Below are 25840 nucleotides of genomic sequence, written 5' to 3' on the forward strand. Positions count from 1 at the left end.
AAAGCCAGCTATAAAGCACTCCTTTAAGATGACAGTTTCCAGAAGACAGGCTCTCACAATACTGTTGAAGATGACAAACAACCAGAATTACACTCGAAACTACTGGGATTAATACTTGTGAAAGAGTCTGGCAACCTCCCATCCTCACTGTGATAAAATCAGAAAAAGCTCATCAATAACACAAGGTCAATACTCACTAAAGTCAAGTTTCAAGGTTCTGAATGGTCACTTGGGCACCTGAAGTGAGCAGATATTATTTTTCCTTGAATAAAAGTATATCATGAACCAATGCTTTTCAAACTTCAAAAAAACAAAAAAACAAAAAACAAAAAAAGGAAAAAGAAGGAGAAGAGGAGGAGGAGGAAGCAACACTTCCCAATTCATTCTATGAGGTTGGTATTACCTGATACCAAAACCAGACAGACACCACAAGAAAACTACAGATCAATATTCCTTATGAATATAGATGCAACAATCTGCAACAAAACCCTAGCAAAATGAATCCAGAAGCATATAAAGAATCATACACTATGACTAAGTGGGATTTATCCCAGGAATGCAAGGTTGGCTCAGCATATGAATCAAACAATGTAACACACCCAAAAACAGAGGACAAAAGCCAAATGATCATCTCAACGTACAGAGGAAGCATTTGACAAAATTCAACACTCTTTCATGATAAAAACACTCAACAAAATAAGAACAGAAGTACTGGGCTTACCTGGTGGCACAGTGGTTAAGAATCCACCTGCCAATGCAGGGGACACGGGTTTGAGCCCTGGTCTGGGAAGATCCCACATGCTGAGGAGCAACTAAGCCCGTGCACCACAATTACTGAGCCTGTGCACCACAGCTACCTAGAGCCTAGAGCCCGTGCTCTGCAACAAGAGAAGCCACTGAAATGAGAAGCCTGTGCACGGCAACGAAGGGTAGCCCCCGCTCACCGCAACTAGAGAAAGCCTGCTTGCAGCAGCAAAGACCCAATGCAACCAAAAATAAAATAAATAAATTTTAAAAAAAAGAATAGAGTACTGATATTCTATCAATCTGATAATGAGTATCTATAAAATACAGCTAACATAATACTTAGTGATAGAAGACTGAAAGCTTTCTCCTAAGATCAGGAACAAGACAAAGATGTCTGCTTTCACCATGTCTACTTGATACTGTACTGGAAGTTCTAGACAGGGCAATTAGGAAAGAAAAATAAACAAAAGCAGCCAGATTTGGAAAGAAGGAAAACTATCTCTACTTGCAGATGATATGATCTTGTACACAGAAAATCCGAAAGAAACCACAGAAAAACTATTAGCGCTAGTAAATGAGTTTCAAGGTTGCAGAATACAAGATCAACATATAAAAATAAGTTATCTTTCTATAAGTTAGCAAAGAGCAATCAGAAAATAAAATTAAAGAAACAATCCCACTGACCATAGCATCAAACACAAGAAAATACTTAGGAATAAATTTAACAAAAGTGTAGTATTTGTATACTGAAAACTACAAAACATTGTTGAAAGAAATTAAAGAAGACCTAGATGACATCTGTGTTCATGGATCAGAAGATTTAATATTGTTAAGATGACAATACTACACAAATTGATCAACAGATTTAATATAGTTGCTATCAAAATTCTAGCTGCCTACATTGCATAAATTGACAAGCTCATCCTAAAATTCATGGAAATGCAAGGGACCCAGAATAGCCAAACAATCCTGAAAAAGAACAAAGTTGGAGGACTCACACTTCCTGGCTTCAAAACTTATTATAAAGCTACAGTAATCAAAACTGTTGGCAATGGCATAAAAACAGACACAATGACCAACAAAACAGAACAAAGAGCCCAGAAATAAACCCTCCCATATGTGGTCAGATGACTTTTGACAAAAGTGGCATGGCAATTCAATTGGGAAAGAAGAGTATTTTCAACAAATGGTGATGGAACAACTGGACACAACATAGAAGAAAGAAACTGGACCCCTCCCTCCTACTATATGGAAAACAATTAACTCAAGAGAGAGAATTCTGGGAAGATGGTGGAGTAGGAAACACCAGGAATCTCTTTCCCTACCTAGACCACAACTGCACTGGTGGAATCTGTCTGATGTAACTATTTTGAAACTCAGGAGTCTACTGGAGGCTTGCAATTTCCAGGGGAAGCCTTGGACCATAAACTGCAGTTAATTTTGGTCAACTCCAGTTCCTAGCACAGTAGCAGCAGCTACCCATTCCCCACCTCTACCCTATAACAGGCAGCTGTGCACCTGTTCCAGAAGCAGCTTGCACACAGCTTGTGGGAGCCAGGGCGGGCAAAAAGGGCCCTTGTCCTCCAAATACTGGGGATCTGTGCTCCAATCACTGATTGCTTCCTCTGATCCCAGAGGTGCAGACAAAGAAGGGGTACCCATGGTCTTTGTACTTCCTCCTCCTGTTGCAAGCCCCTCCGTTTCTGCTGAAGTGATTTCCAGGGGACTTAAAAGACTGGATTGCTTCCCCCGCCTCCCCATTTTTCTCTTTATCCTCTATTGGGAACCAGACATTAAAGACAAGGACATTCAAAACTAACTGCATATACAGGGACAGTTAGAAAGTAAATACACATGCTCAGAGAAAGGCACAGGTTTAGAAAAGACCCTAGAAAAGACCTTAAGTTTACATGTCAGGATGCTCCTTGGAAGAGAAACAGCTTACAACAAAAACAACAAAGTAACAAAAAACAGTAAATATTTGGAAAAGGAGAGAATCTGACTTCCAGAGTTACCACATTATTAGATTTAAATGTCCAGATTCAAATGTTGTTTCAACAACAACAACAAAACCACATGGCATACAAAGAAACAAAAAATTATGATCCATTCAAAGGAAAAAAAAAAATCAACATAAGTTATCCCTGAAAAAGATCTCATGTCAAATGTATTAGACAAAGATTGAACTAAAGGAAGACTTCTGGAAAACTCAGAAGACGATGTATGAACAAAATGGAAATGCCAATAAACAGATAGAAAACCTAGAAAGAAACCAAAAAAAATTTTTTGGAGCTGAAAACTACAATAACTGAAATGAAAAATTCACTGAAAGGATTCAAAGGAAGATTTGAACAAGCAGATGAATCAGTTACCGTGATAGAAATTAGTGAGTCTGAGGAACAGAAAGAAAAAAGATTGAAGAAAACTGACCAGTGCCTATGAGGCCTACAGGATACCAAAAGTAGACCAACATAGCATTGTGGGAGCCTGGAGGACAAAAAGGGGAGTGAGCAAAGAATATTTGAAGAAATAATGTCTGAAAACTTCCCAAATTTGATCAAAGACATGAACATAAACATCCAAGCTCACCAAACTCCAAGTAATAGGAACTCAAAGAGACCGAAATCAAGACATTATAATCAAACTTTCAAAAGACAAGAAGAGAACATCTTGAAAACAGTAAGAGAGAAGCAAATTATCACATACGAAGGACCTGCAATTAGATTTCTCATGAGAAACTTTGGAGGCCAGAAGGCAGTTGGCCAATACAGTCAAAGTGCTCAAAGAAAAGAAACCTGTCAACCCAAAATACTATGCCTGGCGAAACTGTCCTTCAAAAGTGAGGGAGTTGGGCTTCCCTGGTGGCGCAGTGGTTGAGAATCTGCCTGCCAATGCAGGGGACACGGGTTCGAGCCCTGGTCTGGGAAGATCCCACATGCCACGGAGCAACTGGGCCCGTGAGCCACAATTACTGAGCCTGCACGTCTGGAGCCTGTGCTCCGCAACAAGAGAGGCCGCGATGGTGAGAGGCCCGTGCACCGCGATGAAGAGTGGTCCCCACTTGCCGCAACTAGAGAAAGCCCTCGCACAGAAACGAAGACTCAACACAGTCATAAATAAATAAATAAATAAATAAAAGAACGTGAATTTCTTTAAAAAAAAAAAAGCAAACTGGGCTATTCATTTCAGTAACAGTCAAGTGGTCTTAGTTTGCATTCAATGTCCAATCAGTTTCTCAATCTATTAAAAAAAAAAAAGTGAGGGAGTTTATAATTAAAATGGCAAAAGTTAAAGACAAAGAGAGGATTCTAAAGGCAGCAAGAGAAAAACAGAGTTAATTTTATAAGGGAACCCCCCCATAAGGCTATCTGCTGATTTCTCTACAGAAATGCTACAGGGCCAGAAGGGAGTGGCAAGATAAATTCTAAGTCCTAAAAGGGAAAAACCTGCAACCTAGGATACTCTACACAGCAAGATTATCATTAGAATAGAAGGAGAGTCAAAGAATTTCTCAGACAAGCAAAAACTAAAAGAATATGGCAATACTAAACTTTTAACCTAAAAGAAATATTAAAAAAATCTTCTCTAAATAAGAAAAAAGCAAAAAAAAGCAGCAGCAGCAAGAATCTATAGGAAAGAAAAAAAAACCACAATTGGGGCCTTCCCTGGTGGCGCAGTGGTTAAGAATCCGCTTGCCAATGCAGGGAACAGGGGTTCGAGCCTGGTCCAGGAAGACTCCATATGCCGCAGAGCAACTAAGCCCGTGTGCCAACACTACTGAGCCTGTGCTCTGGAGTCCGCATGCCACAACTACCAAAGCCCACGTGCCTAGAGCCCATGCTCCTTAACAAGAGAAGCCACTGCAATAAGCCCACGCACCGCAACAAAGAGTACCCCCCACTTGCTGCAACTAGAGAAAGCCCATCTACAGCAATGAAGACCCAACACAGCCAAAAATAAATAAATAATAAATAAATAACTTACTTTTAAAAAAACTTAATTGGAAAATAGATCACTTAAATAAGCCAGTACGCAGATTAAAAAATTAAAAAAAAATTTTTTTCGGTGAAAGTGATAACTACAATGAACAGCAAAAGCATAAACATGAAGATATAAAAGAGGACATAAAAATCATAAAGTGTGGGGAAGGGAGTAAGAAATTGTAGATTTTTTTGTTTTTTTAAGAATGTATTTGGAGTCTATATGACAACCAGTCCTAAAGCAAGTAGATACAGTAACAGGTTAGCATACCTGAAAAACAGGTAAACCACAAATCAAAAACATTATTCACAAAAACCAAAAAGAAGAAAACACAAGCATAATATAAAAGAAAACCATCAAACCACAAAAGGAAAAACAAAAAAAAGGAACAAAGAAAAAATATAAAATCAACTGGAAAACATTTACAATGGCAATAAATATATATCTATTAATAATTACCAGGGCTTCCCTCGTGGCGCAGTGGTTGAGAATCTGCCTGCCAGTGCAGGGGACATGGGTTCAAGCCCTGGTCTGGGAAGATCCCACGTGCCATGGAGCAGCTAAGCCCATGAGCCACAATTACTGAGCCTGTGCGTCTGGAGCCTGTGCTCCGCAACAAGAGAGGCCGCGATAGTGAGAGGCCCGCGCACCACGATGAAGAGTGGCCCCCGCTTGCCGAAACTGGAGAAAGCCCTCGCACAGAAATTAAGACCCAACACAGCCATAAATAAATAAATAAATAAATAATCATTTAAAAAAAGAATAATTACCTTAAATGTCAATGGATTATATGCCCCCATCAAATGACATAGAGTGGTAGACTGGATAATAAAATAAGAGCCTACAGTATGCTGCCTACAAGGAACCCTTTAGAGCGAAGAACACACATAGATTGAAAGTGAAGGGATGGAAAAAGATATTTCGTGCAAACGGAAATGAGAAGAAAGCAGGGGCAGCAATACTCATACGAGACAAAACAGACTTTAAAACAAAATCCATAAAGAAAGACAAAGAAGGACACTATATAATGATAAAAGGATCAATATAAGAAGAGGCTATTACACTCATTAACAAAGGCACCCAATATAGGAGCACCTATATACATAAAACAAATACTAACAGATATAAACGGAGACACTGATGAGAACACAGTAATAGTAGGAAAATTTAACACCTCACTGACATCAATGGACAGATCGTCCAGACAGAAAATCAATAAGGCAACAGAGATCCTAAATGACACAATAGAACAGTTAGACTTAGTTGATACTTTCAGGACATTACATCAAAAAAACCCAGAATACATATCCTTTTCAAGTGCACATGGAACTTTCTCTAGGATAGACCACATACTAGGACACAAAACAAGTCTCAACAAATTTAAGAGGACAGAAATCATTTCAAGCATCTTTTCTGACCACAATGGCAGCATGAAACTAGAAATCAACCACAGAAAGAGAAATGAGAAAAAAAAACGATTACATGGAGACTAAACAACATGCTACTAAAAAATCAATAGGTCAACGATGAAATCAGAACATACCTTGAAATAAATGACAATGAAAATACAACCATACAAAATCTATGGGATGCAGCAAAAACTCTTTAGAGGGAAGTTCAAAGCAATACAGGCTTTCCTCAAAAAACAAGAAAAATCTCAAATAAGCATCCTAACCTGCCATCTAAAAGAATTAGAAAAAGGAGAACAAACAAAACCTTAAGTCAGCAGAAGGAACAAAATAATAAAGACCAGAGAGGAAATAAATAGAGATTTAAAAAAACAACAGAAAAAGAACAATCAAACCAAGAGCTGGGTTTTTGAAAGGGTAAACAAAATCTACAAACCTCTAGCCAGGCTCACCATAAAGAAAAGAGAGAGGACCCAATAAACAAAATAAATGAAAGAGGACAAGTAACAACTGATACCACAGAAATACAAAAAAACCATAAAGAAATACAATTATATGTCAACAAATTGGACAACCTAGAAGAAATGGACAAGTTTCTAGAAACATACAGCCCACCAAAACTGAATCGAGAAGAAATAATTTGAACAGACTGATTACTAGACGTGAAATAGAATCCGTAATTTAAAAAACTCTCTGCAAACAAAAGTCCGAGACCAGATGGCTTCACTGGAGAATTCTACAAAACATTAAAAGAACTAACACCAATCCTTCTCAAACTCTTCCAAAAGAGTGAAGAGGAGGGAGCACTCCCAAAGTCGTTCTAGAAAGCCACCTCACCCTGATGTCAAAACCAGACAAAGACACCACCAAAAAAGAAAATTACAGGCCAATATCTTTGATGAATACAGATGCAAAAATTCTCAACAAAATATTAGCAACTGAATCCAACAATACATAAAAAAAGATCATACACCACAACCAAGTTGGATTCATCCCAGGGTCACAAGAATGGTTCAACATACACAAATGAATCAATGTGATACACCACATCAACAAAAGAAAAGACAAAACCACACGATCATCTCAATAGATGCAGAAAAAGCATTTGAAAAATTCAACATCCATTCATAATAAAAACTCTTGCCAACGTAGGTATAGAGGGAACATACCTCAACATAATAAAAGCTACTTATGACAAACCCACAGCCGACATAATACTCAATGGTGAAAAGCTGAAAGCCTTCCTGCTAAAATCTGGAACAAGGCAAGGATGCCCACTCTTACCACCTCTATTCAACAAGTTTTGGAAGTCCTAGCCACAACAATCAGACAAGAAAAAGAAATAAAAGGTATCCAAATTGGAAGGAAGACGTAAAATTGTCATTATATGCAGATGACATGATACTAAGATACAGAAGACCCTCAAGACTCCACATAAAAACTACTAGAAGAAAAAAAAAAAAACTACTAGAAGTGATAAGTGGATTCAGCAAGGTAGCAGGATACAAGGTTAACATACATAAATCAGTTGCATTTCTTTACACTAGCAATGAAATATTAGAAAGGGAAAGTAAAAAAAACAAAAACAAAAACCTTTCAAAATCGCATTAAAAAGTAAAGTACTTAGGAATAAACCTGACCAAGGAGGTGAAAGACTTACATGCTGAGAACTATAAAACACTGATAAAGGAATTCGAAGATAATACAAAGAAATGGAAAGATATCCCATGTTCTCGGATTGGAAGAATTAATATTGTTAAAATGGCCACACTACCCAAAGCAATCTACAGATTTACTGCAATCCTTATCAAATTACCCATGACATTTTTCACAGAACTAGAACAAATACTCCTATAATTTTTATGGAACCATAAAAGACCCAGAACTGCCAAAGCAATCCTGAGGAAAAAAGAATAAAGCTGGAAGCATAACCCTCCCAGATTTCAGCCAATACTACAAAGCTACAGTAATCAAAATCTCATGATACTGGCACAAATACAGACATATGGATCAACCAGAAATAAACCCACACACCTACGGCCAATTAATCTTCGACAAAGGAGGCAAGAATACACAATGAAGAAAAGACTCTTCACCAAGTGGTGTTGGGAAAGCTGGGCAGCCGCATGTAACTCAACAAAGTTAGAACACTCCCTCACACCCTACACAAAAATAAACTCAAAATGGCTTAAAGACATATATAAGACATGACACCATAAAACTCCTAGAAAAGAACATAGGCAAAACATTCTCTGACATAAATCGTAGCAATGTTTTCTTAGGTCAGTCTCCCAAGACAACAGAAATAGAAACAAAAATAAAACTTATAAGCTTTTGCACGGCAAAGTATACCATAAACAAAACAAAAAGACAACCTGTGGACTGGGAGAAAATACTTGCAAATGATGTGACTGACAAGGGCTTAATTTCCAAAATATACAAACAGCTCATACAACTCAATAACAGTAAAAGGCAAACAACCCAATCAAAAAATGGGCAGAAGACCTAAACAGATATTTCTCCAAAGAAGACCATACAGTTGGCCAATAGGCACATGAAAAGATGCTCAACATCGCTAATTATTAGAGAAATGCAAATCAAAACTATAATGAGGTATCACCTCACACTAGTCAGAATGGTCATCATTAAAAAGTCTATAAATAGGGCTTCCCTGGTGGCACACTGGTTAAGAATCTGCCTGCCAATGCAGGGGACAGGGGTTCGAGGCCTGGTCCGGGAAGATCCCACATGCCTCAGAGCAACTAAGCCTGTGCGCCACAACTACTGAGCCTGTGCTCTAGAGTCTGCAAGCCACAACTGCTGAGCCCACGTGCCTAGAGCCCGTGCTCCACAAGAGAAGCCACTGCAATGAGAAGCCTGCGCACCGCAATGAAGAGTAGCCCCCGCTCGCCGCAACTAGAGAAAGTCCCTGGGCAGCAACAAAGACCCGACGCAACCAAAAATAAAAATAAATAAAATTTTAAAAAAAGGTCTACAAATAATAAATGCTGGAGAGGGTGTGGAGAAAAGAGAACCCTCCTACACTGTTGGTGGGAATGTAAATTGGTGCAGCTACTGTGGAAAACAGCACGGAGGTTTGTTAAAAAACTAAAATAAAGAGTTGCCATATGATCCAGCAACCACACTGCTAGGCATGTATCTGGTGAAAACTCTAATTCGAAAAGAAACATCACCCCAATGTTCACATCAACACTATTTACAATAGCCAAGACATGGAAGCAACCTAAATGTACATCGACAGATGAATGGATAAAGAAGATGCAGTATATATATATAGTGGAATACAACTCAGCCATAAAAAAGAATGAAATAATGCCATTTGCAGCAACATGGATGGACCTAGAGATTATCATACTAAGTGAAGTAAGTGAGAAAGAGAAAGAGAAATAGCATATGATATCACTTATATGTGGAATCTTTAAAAAAAATGATACAAATGAACTTATTTACAAAACAGAAGCAGACTCACAGACATAGAAGACAGACTTATGGTTACCAAAGGGGAAGGGGATAAATTAGGAGTTTGGGGTTAGCAGATACAAGTGTCAATGAAAATAATCAATAAAGAATCTACAGTAAGAAGAGTTTTATTTGAGCCAAACTAAGGACAAGCCCAGAAGCCAGCTTCCCAGATTACTCTGAGAAGCTCCTCTGGAGAAGCATGGTTTCCAGCACAGTTTTATATCTTGTCAGAACAAAGAACATTACATTTCTTCAAGGTTTAAAAACAAAAAACCCCACAAAGATCAGAGATCAGTAAGTCAGCATGGCCTTGGCACCTGGGAAGGGAGTTTTATCATCAAAGAAGGCCCAGCATTGGCGCCTCAGGAAGAGAGGAATCTTTATTTTTAACATGGACATTCTTTACTTCTGGTCAGTGTGCCCTTTTCTTTAATAATTAAAGCAGATGTACAATGTATGTTTGATAGGCCACAAACAGGCTATTTTAGTTAGCATAAAATTCGAGTTAACTCATGCATAAGCCAGAATGACCTCCCTGTTATCTCAGTACGTGAAAATTTCTTTTATCGCAAACTATACACACACCCACGCACACACATATATATACCACATATATTTACATATATAAAATAGATAAACAACAAGGTCCTTTTGTATAGCACAGGGAACTATATTCAATATCCTGTAATAAACCATAATGGAAAAGAATATGAAAAAGAATATATATATAAAAAACTGAATCACTCTGCTGTATGCCAGAAACACAACATTGTAAATCAACTATACCTCAATTAAAATAAATAGATAAATAAATAAATATTTTTAAAACTGAGGGAGAAACCAAGACATTCCCAGATAAACAAAAGGTAAGGGAATTTGTGATCACTAGCCTTGCCCTGCTAGAAATGCTCAAGGGAGTCCTGCAAGGTGAAAGGAAAAAACACTAGGACATTGGAGAAATAAAGATTTCAATACAGGTAAATACATGGGCAATTATAAAAGCTAGTATTATTGTAGTGATGGTTTACAACTATACTTTTTATTTTCTACAAATACATTTAAAGAAAAAAAAAACCCCTCAATTATCAGTGTAAGTAAGAGCTAGTATTGTTGTGACTTTAACTCTTGTTTTCTACATAGGAGACTAATGTATTTAAAAGAATTATTAGCTTATGTTTTTGGGCACACAATGTATAAAGATGTAATCTGTGACAACAACAACTGAAAGGGGTGGGGACAGAGTTGTAAAGCAAGAATGTTTTTCTATGTGATTGAAGTTAAGTTGGTATAAATTCAAACTAGAGTGAATCTGTAACTTTAGGATGTTATATGTAATCCCCATGGTAACCATGAAGAAAATAGCTATAGAATATATACAAAAAAAATGAGAAATGATTTAAACATTTCAATACCAAAAAAATCAACTAAACATAAAAGAAGACAGGAATGCAGGAAATGAAGGATAGAAAAAGCTGTAAGGCATATATAAAATGAAGAGCAAAATGACAGAAGTCCCTCCTCATCAGTAAATATTTAAATGCAAATGGATTAAACTCTCTAATAAAGAGATAACGGCAGAATATTATAGAGAAACTCTGTTCCAACTGTATGCTGCCTATAAGAGACTCACTTTAGAACCAAAGATACAAATAGACTGAAAATGAAAGGAAAAAGTCCATGCGAATAGAAACCAGAAGACAGCAGAGGTAGCTGTACTAAAATCAAACAAAATAGACTTTAAATTTTAAAAGGTTGTAAGACACAAAGAAGGATACTAATAAGAGGATCAACACAGCAAGAAGATACAACAATCACAAACATTTACACACCTAATAACCAGAAAAATATGTGAAGCCCAAACTGATAGAACTTAAGGAAGAAATGGACAGTTCTGCAATAATAATTGGAGACTTCAACAGCCCAGTCTCAGTAATGGACAGAACCACTAGATAGAAGATATATGAGGAAATAGAAGACTTAACACAATAAAAACTAACTCTATAGATTGAACACACTATACAGAGCACTCTACTCAGAAACAACAAAGACACATTTTTCTCAAGTACACATGGAACACTCTCCAGGACAGGCCATAAGTTCAGCCACAAATTAAATCTCAACAAATTTTAAAAGACAGATATCATACAAAGTGTCTTCTCCGACCATAACAGGATGAAGTTAGAAATCACCAACAGAAGGAAACTGCAAAAATCGCAAATCTGTGGAAATTAAACAACACATTCTTAAACAGCCAATGGATCAAAGAGGAAATCACGAGGGTAATTATAAAAAACTTAGAGATGAATGGAAACGAAAACACAACATACCAAAACTTAGGGGACATTGCAAAAGTGGTGTTAAGTGGGAAATTTATGAGCTATAAGTACTTACATTAAAAAAAAAAAAAAAAGATCTCAAATGAGCAACCTAACTTTTACAACTAGAATAAAAAAAGAACAAACTGAATCCAAAGCTGGCAGGAGAAAGGATATAATAAAGATTATAGAAGAGAAAAAAGAAATATGGAAAACAGAAAATCAATGAAACTAAAAATTGATTCTTTGAAAAGATCAACAAAATTGACAAATCTTTAGCTAGATAGACTAAGGAAAAAAAAGAGAAGACCCAAATTACTGAAATCAGAAATCAAAGTGAGGACATTATTAACAATTCTACAGAAATATAAAACATTATAAGAATGATTAATTGTATGCCAACAAATTGGATAACCTAGACAAAATGAACAAACTCCTAGAAACAAAACATACCATGAGTAAATCATGAAGAAATAGAAAACATGAAGAGACCTATAACTACTAAGGAGACTGAATCAATAATTAAAAAAAAAATCTTCCCATAAAGAAAACCCCTGGACCCGAAGGCTTCACTGGTCATTTCTTCCAAACGTTTAAAGAAGCATTCTCAAAGTATGCCAAAATACTGAAGAGTAAGGAACACTTCCAAACTCATTTGAGGCCAGCATTACCCTGATACCAAAGCCAGGCAAACACACTACAAGAAAACTACAGACCAATATCCCTCATGAACTCTGATACAAGAATCCTCAGCAAAATACTAGCAAACTTGTATCAGCAGCATATTAAAAAGACTATACTCCATGACCAAGTGGGACTTATTCCTGAAATGCAAGGATGAATCAACACATAAAAATCTACCACTGTAATACACTGCATTAACAGAATGAAGGAAAAAACCCCACAATATCATCTCAATAGAAGGAGAAAAGGCATCTGACAAAATTTATCACCCTTTCATGATAAAACACTCAAGGAATTAGGATAGGAGACTATCTCAACATAATAAAAGCCATGTATGAAAAACCCACAGTAAACATCATAGTCAATGGTGAAAGACGGAAAGCTTTTCCTCTAAGATAAGGAACAAAAGCAAGGATGCCTGCTTTCACCACCTCTACTCAACATTGTACTAGAAGTTCTAGCCAGAGGAATTAGGCAAGCAGAAGAAAGAAAAGGCATCCAAATTGGAAAAGAAGTAAAAGGTAAAAGATTTGTACCTTAAAAACTACAAAACATTGCTAAGAGGAATTAAAGAATAAATGGAAACCTTTTTCATGTTCATGGGATTGGAAGACTTAATATTGCTAGGATGTCAATATTTTCCAAAGTGATTTATAGGTTCAATGCAATTCCTATCAAAATTTCAATGATTTTTTTTTTTTTTTTTTTTTTTTGCAGAAATAGAAAAATCCATCCTGAACTTTGTATGGAATCTCCAGGGATCCCAAATAGACAAAACTACCTTGATAAAGAACAAAGCTGGAGGACTCACACTTCCTGATTTCAAGACGTGCTACAAAGCTATAGTCACAAAACTGTGGTACTGGCATAAAGACAGACATACAGACCAAAGGAAAAAAGATTCCAGAAATAAATCATTGCATATAAGGTTATGATTTTTTGACAAGGGAGCCAAGACCATTCAATGGGGAAAAGACATTTTTTTCAACAAACAGTACTAGGAAAACTGGATATTCACATGCAAAAGAATGAAGCTGGACTCTTACCTCACACCATACACAAAAATTAACTCAAAATGGATCAAAGACCTAAGTCTAAGACCTAAAACTATAAAACTCTCAGAAAACATAGGAGAAAAGTATCACACACTGGATTTGGCAATTATTTCATGAATATTACACAAAAGGCACAGGCAACAAAAGAAAAAAAACACACAACTTGAACTTCATAAAAACTTAAAATTTGCGCATCGAAAGACAGTATCAACAGAGTAAAAAGGCAACCTACAGAATGAGAGAAAACATCTGCAAATCATGTATCTGATAAGGCATTAATTTCCGGGTTATATAAAGAACTTCTAAAACTCAACAACATTAAAAAAAAACTCAACCTGACTAAAAAATGGGCAGAAGATTTGAATAGACATTTCTCCAAAGAAAATACACAAATGGCCAATAAGCACATGAAAGCCTGTTCAACATCACTAATCACTGGGGAAATAAAAATCAAAACTATGAGATACCATCTCATACCCATTAGGATGGCTACTATCAAGAAACAAACAAAAGCAAAAAACAAAACCAAAAAAACACACCCCAGAAAATAACAAGCGTTGGTGAGGATGCAGAGAAATTGGAACCCTTGTGCACTGCTGGTGGGAATATAAAATGGCACAGATGCTATGAAAAACAGGATTGTGGTTCCTTAAAAAATTAAACTAGAATTACCATATGATCCAGCAATTCCACTTCTGGGGATATACACAAAAGAGTTGAAAGCAGTGCCTCAAAGAGAGATTTGTACACACATTTACAGCGGCATTGTTCATAATACTCAAGGGGTGGAAGCAACCCAAGTGTCCATGTACAGATTAATGGATAAGCAAAATGTGGTATATGCATTCAATGGAATATTATCCAGCTTTTTAAAATGAGGAAATTCTGGCACATGCTACAACACAGATGAACTTTGAGAACATTATGCTAAGTGAAATAAGCCAGTCACAAAAAGACGACTATTGTATAATTTCACTTATATGAAGTATTGAAAGTAGTCAAATTCATAGAGATAGAAAGTAGAGTGGTGATTCCTAGGTACTAGGAAAAGCGGGCAATGGGAATTAGTGTTTAACGGGTATAGAGTTTCAGTTTTACAAGATGAAAAGCTATGGAGATCTGGGCTTCCCTGGTGGCGCAGTGGTTGGGAAGCTGCCTGCTAACGCAGGGGACACAGGTTCGAGCCCTGGTCTGGGAAGATCCTACACGCTACGGAGCAACTAGGCCCGTGAGCCACAACTACTGAGCCTGCGCGTCTGGAGCCTGTGCTCTGCAACAAGAGAGGCCGCGACAGTGAAGAGGCCCGCGCACTGCGATGAAGAGTGGCCCCCGCTTGCCGCAACTAGAGAAAGCCCTCGCACAGAAATGAAGACCCAACACAGCCAAAAATAAATATAAAAATAAATAAATAAATAAAAGATTACTATTAATAAAAAAAAAAAGTTATGGAGATGGATAGTGGTTAAAGTTGCACAACATTATGAGTGTATTTAATACCACTGACCTGTATACTTAAAAAGTTAAAATGGTAAATTTTATATGTATTTTATTACAATTAAAAAATGGGAAAAAATTAACTTAAAATGGATCAAAGATTTAAATGTAAACTAAAACTATAAAACTCTTAGAAGAAAATATAGGTATAACTCTTTGTGAACTTGGATTAGGTGATGGTTTACTAGATATGATATCAAAGCATAAGTAACAAAAGAAAAATTAGATGAAGTGGCCATCATCAAAATTAAAAAGTTTTGTGTTTCAAAGGACATCATTTAGAAAGTGGAAAGACACCCTAAAAAATGGGAGAAAAATTTTGCAAATCAAGTATCTGATACATGGACATGCACATATAGACTATACAGAACTATTATAAGTTAATATTTTAAAAAAACCGAAGAGGCAAAGGAATTGAATAGAAATTTCTCCCAAGAAGATATACAAATGACCAGTAGCATAGGAGATGCTCAACATCATTAGTTATTAAGGAAATTCAATTTAAGCCCACAATGAGATACCACTTCACACCCACTAGGATGGCTACAATCAAAAAGATGAGACTATAACAAGTGTTGGCAAGGATGTGGAAAAACTGGAACTCTAATACACTGCTGGAGGGAATACAGAATGGTACAGCACCTTTGGAAAACAGTGTGGTCAATTCTCAAAGGTTAAACAGCGTTGCCATATAAACCAACAATTCCACTCCTAGTTATATACTCAAGAGAAAGACAAACATATGTCTACAAAAATCTTGTGTAGAAATGTTCACATCAGCATTATTTGTAATAGCCCCAAAGTAAAAACAATCAAATATCTATAGACTGATGAATGAATAAAGAAAATGTGGTATGTCTATGCAATGGAATATTATTTGGCAATAAAAAGGAATGAAGTACCGATACATGCTACAACATGGATGAAATCAGTCACAAAAGACCATATATTGTATGATTTCATTTATATAACATGCCCAGAATAGGCAATCCATAGGGATAGAAGGTAGATTAGTGGGTGCCAGGGATTGAAGGGATGGGGGAAAGGGGAGATAACTGCTAATAGATATGTAGTTTCTTTCTTTTTTTTTTGGCCGCACCGCGTGGCTTGTGGGACCTTAGTTCCTTGACCAGGGATCGAACCCAGGCCCTCAAAGTGAAAGCCTGGAGTCCTAACCACTGGACAGCCAGGGAATTCCCTGGAGTTTCTTTCTGAAATGATGAAAATGTTCTAGAATTAGACAGTGGTAATGGCTGTACAACCTTGTGAAACTACTAAACTGTACACTTTAAAAGGGTGAATTTTACGGTAACTGAATTGTATCTCAATTTTATATAGCACAGCATGATTAATTATTGGGGTAGTTGAAAAAATTTTTTCTTTCATGAGCATTAATTTTACCAAAAAAAGTTCACCATAAAAGGACAACAGAATGCAATATTCTCATAGTGACTTTTAGTTTACAAAATGCTTTGTATGTATTAGTTTTCTCTTGGTTAAGAGATAGGCAGAATAGGCACAAACCATTATAGAGAGGGTGTGATGAGGCTCAAATCTTACAGAATATATCTCCCAGCATCCATGTACATATATTTCTTAGCTCTGTTTATTTGTAATTCAGAAGAAAAGGCTCGCCAGTCACTTTATCAGTGCATAGGCATTAAATCCTTCCTTAGTAATGAACATTTAGAATTCTGGTTGAGTCTATTATTACTCTGTAAGTTAATTCCACCCATTTCAGATATTTTGAATTCTTAACTGATAGAATAATATTCTGCCTTTCTGACTCACTTTATTTTTTAGAAGTTTTAAAGCAATCAACAATATTTGAGTACCCATAGGCTATGGAATCAGATAGACCTAGGCTCTGAAACACATACTGTCACCCTGAGAAAGTCACTTAAACCCTCTAAACTTTGGTTTCCTCAAATTCAACATAGACATATTGTTACTACTTTATGAGATTGATGAGAGGGTTAGTAAATAATATGTTAAGTATTAATTCTATTCAGCACATAGTTACTATTAATACTATCACAAACTTCTGAAAATTTTTTCTAAAGCCTGAGTTATAAACAGTGTATAAATATCTTTGTTACACATGATTAACTGTACTAGTGAGATGCTTCTTGAATGGAAAATTCTTATTTTCTTTTTATAAGAAAATATACCTCACATTATACACAAAAATTAGAAAACATAGGTGTTAATCTTCATGACCTTGCCTTAGGCAATGAGTTCTTAGCTATTACACTTAAAGCAAAATAAAGAAACGAAAGATAAAACGAACTTTGTCAAAATTAAAAACTTTTGGGACTTCCCTGGTGGTCCAGTGGGTAAGACTCCGCACTCCCAATGCAGGGGGCCCGGGTTCCATCTCTGGTCGGGGAACTAGGTCTCACACGCATGCTGCAACTAAGATCCCACGTGCCGCAACTAAGACCCGGTGCAGCCAATATAAATAAATAAATTAAAAAAAAAAAAAGAGACAGAGGTCACTTTTAGGGAGCAGAGTGGGGGCAGTGATTGGGAGAGGACAGGAAATTCTATTCTGTTCTTAACCTGTGTGGTGGTTACATGGGAATGTTCCCTCTATGATAATTTATTGTGTTACACACTTATGAACTGTGAACATATGTATGTTATACAATAAAAACTTTATTTAAAAGAATAATAGTATTCAAAAAGTATTTCACAGGGACTCAGAGAAGCTTTCTAAGTCAGTAGGCCAAAGTGACCCTTGTCCACGCTTCACTGGAACCTGTTAAGCACTGACCCTGTGCCACCCTGGGGCTGCGCACTGGGTGTGCACAGCAAGCAAAAGTGGCCCTGCCTTCCAGCACCTGCGGCGGTGGGTGGACAGCTGCAGGGGAGGAAGTGCGGGTTGGGTGCCAAGTCTATTTGCCAGCTTTCAGACCCTGCCTGAGCTCCGGTTTAAACCCCCTGGACTCTGGTTCCCCCACGTTAAGGAATACGCTTGCAAATTTTATGATTCCTTTTATATGAGAATCCCAAAGACCTCCACAGATTTGCTGAGAGGGGGCAAGGGTCATGCTGGCGATGGGCTCAGTAATAAATTTATTTATTTTTAAAATATTTATTTATTTATTTATTTAGGCTGCACCGGGTCTTAGTCAAGGCACGCAGACTTCTTAGTTGTGGCATGTGAACTCTCAGTTGCGGCATGCATGCGGGATCTAGTTCCTCAACCAGGGACGGAACCCGGGCCCCCTGCAGTGGGAGCGCGGAGTCTCACCCACTGGACCACCAGGGAAGTCCCTCAGTAATAAATTTAGATTGGGTGAACAGTCTTAAATATCCCTGGGATTCAAGGGAAGGATGCTTACCTCCAGAAGTGACAGGTAAATGGGAAAATACTTGGGATCCCCTACTCCTGTGGCCTTTAGAAAGAAGGTGTGTTCTACTGGCATCAGGGGCAGTTTAGATATGATCTGGCTTGAAGGCAAAGTGACGTCTTGATGGGATCTCCCAGAAATTCTTGCAGCTGTGTGAACTTCGAGCCTAATATTATGAACAGACATCAAAGCAGGAAGTCTACTTTTTTTCCTGAAGCATTCTTTTGAATATCATTTAGCACAATGATAAAAAGTCAACAACATAAAAATATTAGATGCATTTCTGACCGGTAGAAGCATCTCCTTTCCATCCTTTCTTGCCTACCTTTTCAGTGCCTGAAGTAAGTCTTGGCCCTCTGCCTTAGCTTACTTTCTACCCCTTCAATCTGCTCCAGCTGTGAAGGACAAGCTCATTTAGTTCACAGTGAAGTGTAAATGCCCAGCAACACCCAGGTGTGTATTATACCTGGCCAGAGCAGTTGCACTTTGACACGGAAACAGCTAGTCCAATGGACTCAATTAAACCATGAGCAAGCAGGGTGTGAAAGTACATTTGGATACAGGTCTTCCAGGGCATGTTGTCTGACTCACACTTAAAGGGTAAAATCGGCACTTCCATTTCACATCCTTTCTAAAGTTAACCATGCTTTACCAACACACAAATGTTTACTGTCTAAAGAGTTCACGAAAGCCCAGCTCCTCTGGTCCGCCGTCTGTGACCCCCCGGATTGGTGCACAAGTCCTGCTTTGGGCTCCCAGAGTGCCTGTATCTTAGCACTCTCCACAGGGCCCTCATAGTACCTGCTCAAGTCTACCTCAGAGGGCAGGAAGGAACAGTTCCTTTTACTCCTAAGGCCAGGCACATATCAGGCCCACAATGACTGGTTAGAGAATGAGTACTTTTTAACTTCAAGAATAAAGAAGAAGTCTATTTTACAGTCCTAATGCTGGGACTCTGCCTAGACCTCATTTTGTTTTACTCCACTCTTGTATCTATCTGCTAGTTAAACATCCTGCAGGTAGCACAACACCTGCCTTGGCAGTTTATCATATAAATAAACCAAGGCATATTGCCTCCACTGACACACGAGTATATGTGGCTGATGGGAAAGTACATACCTTTTTAACCTAGAGTGAGAACCTTCTCTATTTCACCATAACATGACATTGCCTTGGCAGCATTTTTGGGGAAATAATTTTTAGGAAAAATTTCTGTGTTAACATGCAGTCATTTGGTAAAGGATGAACATCTAGGTTGAACAGAATGCCCAAAGCATTCAGCTAATAAGCAAAAATTAAGTTTCTAAATCTATAATTTATTCTGATCCTGATTTTTGGCTGCAACATTCCCATGGGTTATTAATAGGGCAACAAAGTTCACACCCTGTGGGGGAAAAAAAAATAACAGATCCTGCAGACTCAACATGTTACCGATCTCAATCAGGAACTTCCACTTCTCCTTAACATTCCTAGTGAAATAATGAACAATGTAAACAACTGCCTAAGTGGGTAAAGGGCTTCAGGCAGGGGACACCTCCAGCCTGAACTGAAATGTACCACATCCTCCTTTTATTTTTATTTCAAAGGACCACCAAATAATAAGTGTGGTGAAGGGTCAATGGGCAAAGAGTTAACTGCTCTTTGTGCAGCAACTTGTACCACAGAGGGAGGAAGCCAGAGGAGGCTGCTGGTCTTGAAAGTGCTCGCCGCTCACCTCATACAAAGGACCAGAACCTTATACTGCCAGTGTCCACGTTCCTAAAGAATTACTCCTGTTGAGTGGCAAGGGCAGCTCTTCGTTATACTAAAGCCAATGGAAGAATCAAACCTCAATATTAATAAATCCACCTCACTTAAATCAGAATTGATTAACCAGTTTGAAAATTTTCAAGTTGATAGTATGTTTAAAAAGATAAAACTATAGCCCTAAATTTCTTGGCACAAAAACAAAGATCCAAAATCAATGACCACTACCCCCAATTATATAAAACAAAGAGGTATTTAAGAACAGGTTCACATACTCTGTTCAGAGGCAGGTTAACCTACTGAAAACAACAACAACAACCACAAACAAACAGCTCTTGCTCCACTTGGGTCTACCCAGCACACTCAAATACAAGCTCCCATGAAGAAATAATTTGCTAGGTGCTAAGCATAGCAATAGACGCTAAATTGATTTCCTTCAAATACGTATTAGGCATCTAAATCCACTGCTTTTTACCACCTGCTATAAAAACAACTGCCTATGAAATATACTGCATTACAAGGAGACTTGCCTCCAGAAACAGAGAGAATGAGAAAAGGCTTCAAAATTAGTCTTATTTTTCTGCAGAACACTGCATTTACTTACCATGCCAATGGCTCTCTGCAGCTTTATTTACATTTTTTCTCAGCAACTTCCCCGGCCAAAGAGTCCAACCAAAACAGCCAGGGGTTGGTGGGGGAACTCATCGGCATGTGCTTTCAAACTGCCAGTGCAGATTCCATTCACCAAAACCAGACAGAGCTGTTTAAAGATGCCCTCTCTATGACCCTGCTCTGCTGAAGGTCAAGTACACTATCACTCCCTGTAACTAAGGAAGCAAAATTGACATGTTCCTGCTGTTTCACCAGCTGCTGAGGCAGTTTGTCTAATAATATGATTAATTGTTTCTAGGGAAAATGTAACTTTGCTTTACAAAGTTCTCCCTTCACCTAGATTGTTGCCTTTACTAAATGCTGGCCCCCACCCCAGACCACCTTTCCTGAACTGAGAGCTCAGGAGAATGTTACCTTGGAGTACAACCAACTCAAAACAGTTTTAAAACTATAAGGAGTAAAGGGAAGATTTGGAGAACTCAGAAATACCACATTCTGCATATAGCATTTTCAATTTCACAGTACATTAAGTCAATATTTTTAAAGACATGGGGTCTTTGCAAGTTCCTCCTTCACTGAAAGGGAAGGCAACATCATAACCATCTGCATTACATATAAAAACACCCATAAGAATAACAGCACTGGGCTCGTTTAACAAACATTTTACTACATCCACCCAACACGTAACAGGCATGTGAATACAGGTCAGAACTCTAGCCTCCAAAGCCTCCTATTCTGGTCAGAAGATGAGCACGTGTAGTCAGGGCAAATGAGAGACTGTGGAATGGCTTCAAATCTAAGCCTCCCCCTTTCCCCAAGGCCACAGAGGAAAGGGAGCTCCCGGGGGGAGGTCACAGAGAGGTGGGGCTGGGAGATAAGAGCACTTGCCTCCTGTTTGACATGGAGTGAATGCTGGTCAATCACCCTAAACCAAACAAAACAAATGAAAGCCTGGGGGAAGAGTAGGAAGAAATATATGGATATTTACTTTTATGTAGGATGGGAGGAGGGGATTGAAAGAGGAAGGAAATTAAAAAACAGTAAGTTCACACTGCCATAAATAATGAATTTCCACTCCACAAGTTTGTATGTGGAGTGGAAACTTAAAACAATCTAAGTTAAAAGAATATGCCATCCAGGGGCTTCCCTGGTGGCGCAGTGGTTGAGAATCTGCCTGCCAATGCGGGGGACACGAGTTCAGGCCCTGGTCTGGGAGGATCCCACATGCCGCGGAGCCACTAGGCCCGTGAGCCACAGCTACTGAGCCTGCGCGTCTGGAGCCTGTGCTCCGCAACGGGAGAGGCCACGACGGTGAGAGGCCTGCGCACCGCGATGAAGAGTGGCCCCCGCTTGCCGCAACTGGAGAAAGCCCTAGCGCAGAAACGAAGACCCAACACAGCCATAAATAAATAAATTTTAAAAAAAGAATATGCCATCCATTTTTCAGATTCTAGCACAAACCTAGGCACCCCAACCGAAAGGGGAAAAATTAATCAAGAGTAAAAAAGATGATTATCCTTTTTTAAAGCAGTGACTAAAAGTCCTTCCATCTCAACAACTAAAGTTCTAAGAAACGTAACACTCTATTCACTAAGTACAGCCAGTAAATGACATGTTAAAGGAAAGATTAATCCAAGGAAGCAAAAAGCTCCAAGGCCCAACTGTTGAGGTCCTCTCATCAAAAAAATTTGTTCATGCCCTCTGGCCTGGTAATTCTACTTCCAGGAAACCACCTTACACAAACTATCCTAAATACAGAAATGGCTTTATCAGTGTGTAATCCTAAATTATTTTTCTAGGGAATATGGAATTTCCTCTCTCAGGGGTTCAGATAAGGCAGAGCCCATCTCCAACTGTAGAGGCAGAAAATGCCAGATACTTGCAGGTCTGGCCTCCCTTGGAGGAGGGCAGGGGGTCGATCAGATGCGGAGACTTTGCACTAACAGCAGGAGCCCCATGTCTGGCCTTGGCGGTGTGGTGTGCAGCCACAGCTTCAGACCAGCTTTTCAGTGAGATCTGGGTGCAGTTCCTAGATGCAAAGCTAGTCTTCCAGCTCTCCTGGTAACTCTGTCAAGTAAGTTATCTATCCATCCATCCATCCATCCTCACATATATTTTAAGTCAATGTTTTTTAAGAATCTCATTTCTCTTTAAATCAGCAACAGTTGGTTTCTGATGTTATTTGCTAGTAGATTCCTTGACTGGTAAAGCATGGATATATTTATCAGTGTTAATTTATAATAAAGAAAGGTCAGAAGCAACTTAAATGTCCTAAACTAGGAGATGGATTAGTAAATTATGCTATGCTCCCTTGATACAAAATTATGTAGCTATGAAAAATGATGGTCACGCAGGCTATGTAGTAACCCGTGGAAAGGATGATGACATTTAGCCTGTGAAATTAACATTCTGTGAAAACAAAAGATACAAAGTTGTATGCACAGGATGATTATAACTGGATGACACGCATGTGAAAAAAAAGACCAAAAAAGAACATGTTTATTCATGTAATAAAGAAATGTTGGGCTTCCCTGGTGGCGCAGTGGTTAAGAATCCGCCTGCCAATGCAGGGGACAAGGTTTGAGCCCTGGTCCGGGAAGATCCCACATGCCGCGGAGCAACTAAGCCCATGCTTCACAACTACTGAGCCTGCGCTCTACAGCCCGCGAGCCACAACTACTGAGCCTGCACGCCTAGAGCCCGTGCACTGCAACTACTGAGACCACATGTTGCAACTACTGAAGCCCACACGCCTAGAGCCTGTGCTCCATAACAAGAGAAGCCACCGCAATGAGAAGCCCAAGCAACACAACGAAGAGTAGCCCCCGCTCGCGGCAACTAGAGAAAAGCCCGCATGCAGCAACAAAGACCCAATGCAGCCAAAAATAAATAAAATTAATTAAAAAAGAAAAAGAATGTAGCAATATATACATAGGTGGTAAAGTCACAGACAAAAGGAAATGGCTCCATAAAATTCAGGACACGGCCACACACTGTTACTTCAGAATAGATTCCACCTGACCCCTCAAAGAGAAACTAAGACAGAACACTGGAGCTAATTCAAGCCCTCTCCCTCTGTTCCTGACTTTCCCCCTCTCCACAGCACCTTCCCCACCCAAAACCAATCCATGTGCGTATCTGAGAGCCATGGGCTTGAACCCCAAGAGATCACTTAATTAAAGTTAATCAAATTAATCTACTTACTGAAAACTGAAGTTTATATCCCCAAAATGTGACATGCCAGATACATATCAAATAGAATTGGGAGGGTTTGGGTGCTTTTGTCAGTGATTGGTTACAAATGACACTCAAACTTACTCAAATGAAAGGGGAAATTTGTTGGAAGGACACTCACAGAACCCAGTCTCAGGATGTATGACTGTGCTATTTGGGAAGGGGAGAGCTGTGAGGCAGCTTCTCTATCTCTTTCTCAGGCCACCTGCTCACTCCCTTTTGCTTTTTTCTGAGAGTCTGAGAGTCACTCTCCGGCCTCTCTCTGAGGACCACCTTTCTCTGCTTCTACGTCCTGCAACAACTTGGGCTTACACATGGCATCATCTCAAGCCCTGACACTGCATGATCTTTTAACTCCAGGGTCTAATGTCACCTTTTACTGACCATATGCCAGTAGACACATTATTTAACCCTCTCCTGTGCCTTAGCTTCCTTAACTATGAAAAGTGTGAGAGCACCATTTCACAGGCATTATGTTAAGATTAAGCAAGATGATACAGAGCTTATGTGCAGTACCTGGCATACAGTAAGGGTTCAACAGGTATCATTGTTAGCAAAGTATGTTCTGTTGCAAGGTTATTTCTGTAATGTGATTTTGATTCTACAAAATTGTAAGCAGAGAAATGATGGCAGTATAACACTTGAAATCACACTGATTTACAAGTGACTGCTCCCAATTCCTTAATGCTTTGTATCACAGTGTAGAGCCACAGAATGCAAAGCACGTCGGCATCTAAGCTAACGGGAATTCAGTGTCACGCACGATGCCTATTCACACCAGGTTCATCCTCTTGTCTCAATCTGGCCATGTGTTCTGTGTCTTGGAAAAGCTCATTGCATGGTTCTCCCTAACCTTTATGCATTTATTCAGTAATTCACCATCTTTAACCCTTCCTTATATCCTCTTCCATAAAGCTACTTTCACCTTGTTTTTAAGACAAAATCCTATACTCTAATATTTGATTTTTAGGAATTTAACACGTTTTTTAAATTATACTAGCATTTTTATTAGGATTATTATTACTTTTGTTAGTGCTCTAGGCCACCCTGAACGCTATTTTTCCATAAGCTCTGTTATTTTTTTTTTTATTTATTTATTTTATTTATTTTTATTTTTGGCTGTGCTGTGTCTTTGCTGCTGTGCGCAGGCTTTCTCTAGTTGCGACGAGCAGGGGCTACTCTTCATTGCGGTGCGCGGGCTTCTCATTGCAGTGGCTTCTCTTGTTGTGGAGCACGGGCTCTAAGCGTGTGGGCTCAGTAGTTGTGGCTCGTGGACTCTAAAGCACAGGCTCAGTAGTCGTGGAGCACGGGCTTAGTTGCTCCGTGGCATGTGGGATCTTCCCAGACCAGGGCTTGAACCCATGTCCCCTGCATTGGCAGGCAGATTCTTAACCACTGCGCCACCAGGGAAGCCCAGCTCTGTTATTTTTAGTGTGTAGAACACAAGGTTTTCCAGAAACGCATATTTCGCATAAAAACAAAAATGCTTGTTTTCCAATTCTTAAGAGTAGGAATCTTATCAGCTCAATCAGTCCATCAGGGATACAGGTTGGCTGAATCAGCTGTAGACCAAGGAGACCACGGGTAATGTGCTATGGACGTGGCCACGCAGGTAAATTCCACAGCAGGGACTATGGGTAGCAATGGTTTAAAACCAGGGACTACCTCAAACTGCCCACCTTCAATGAAGAGAGTATGGTCTGTCAGGTCAGGGTCTGAGTGCA

The 25840-nt window shown here is 38.8% G+C and overlaps 1 protein-coding gene across 3 annotated transcripts in view; it reads right to left on the reverse strand.

Moving 5' to 3' along the window:
• NR2C2 (nuclear receptor subfamily 2 group C member 2) overlaps positions 1-25840 on the reverse strand; it is an 82635-nt gene that overhangs the window by 32887 nt on the left and 23908 nt on the right. The window contains exon 1 of one of the 3 annotated variants that reach the window (XM_036870210.1): positions 18516-18657. The exons of the other annotated variants lie outside the window; for them this stretch is intronic. Coding sequence (XP_036726105.1) covers positions 18516-18599 — 84 coding nt within the window. The 5' untranslated portion in view covers positions 18600-18657. Of the gene's footprint in view, positions 1-18515; positions 18658-25840 lie in introns of those variants that run through there. 3 annotated transcript variants of the gene reach the window in all.

This window comes from Balaenoptera musculus, chromosome 11 (assembly GCF_009873245.2).
Source record: "Balaenoptera musculus isolate JJ_BM4_2016_0621 chromosome 11, mBalMus1.pri.v3, whole genome shotgun sequence".
NCBI lineage: Eukaryota > Metazoa > Chordata > Mammalia > Artiodactyla > Balaenopteridae > Balaenoptera > Balaenoptera musculus.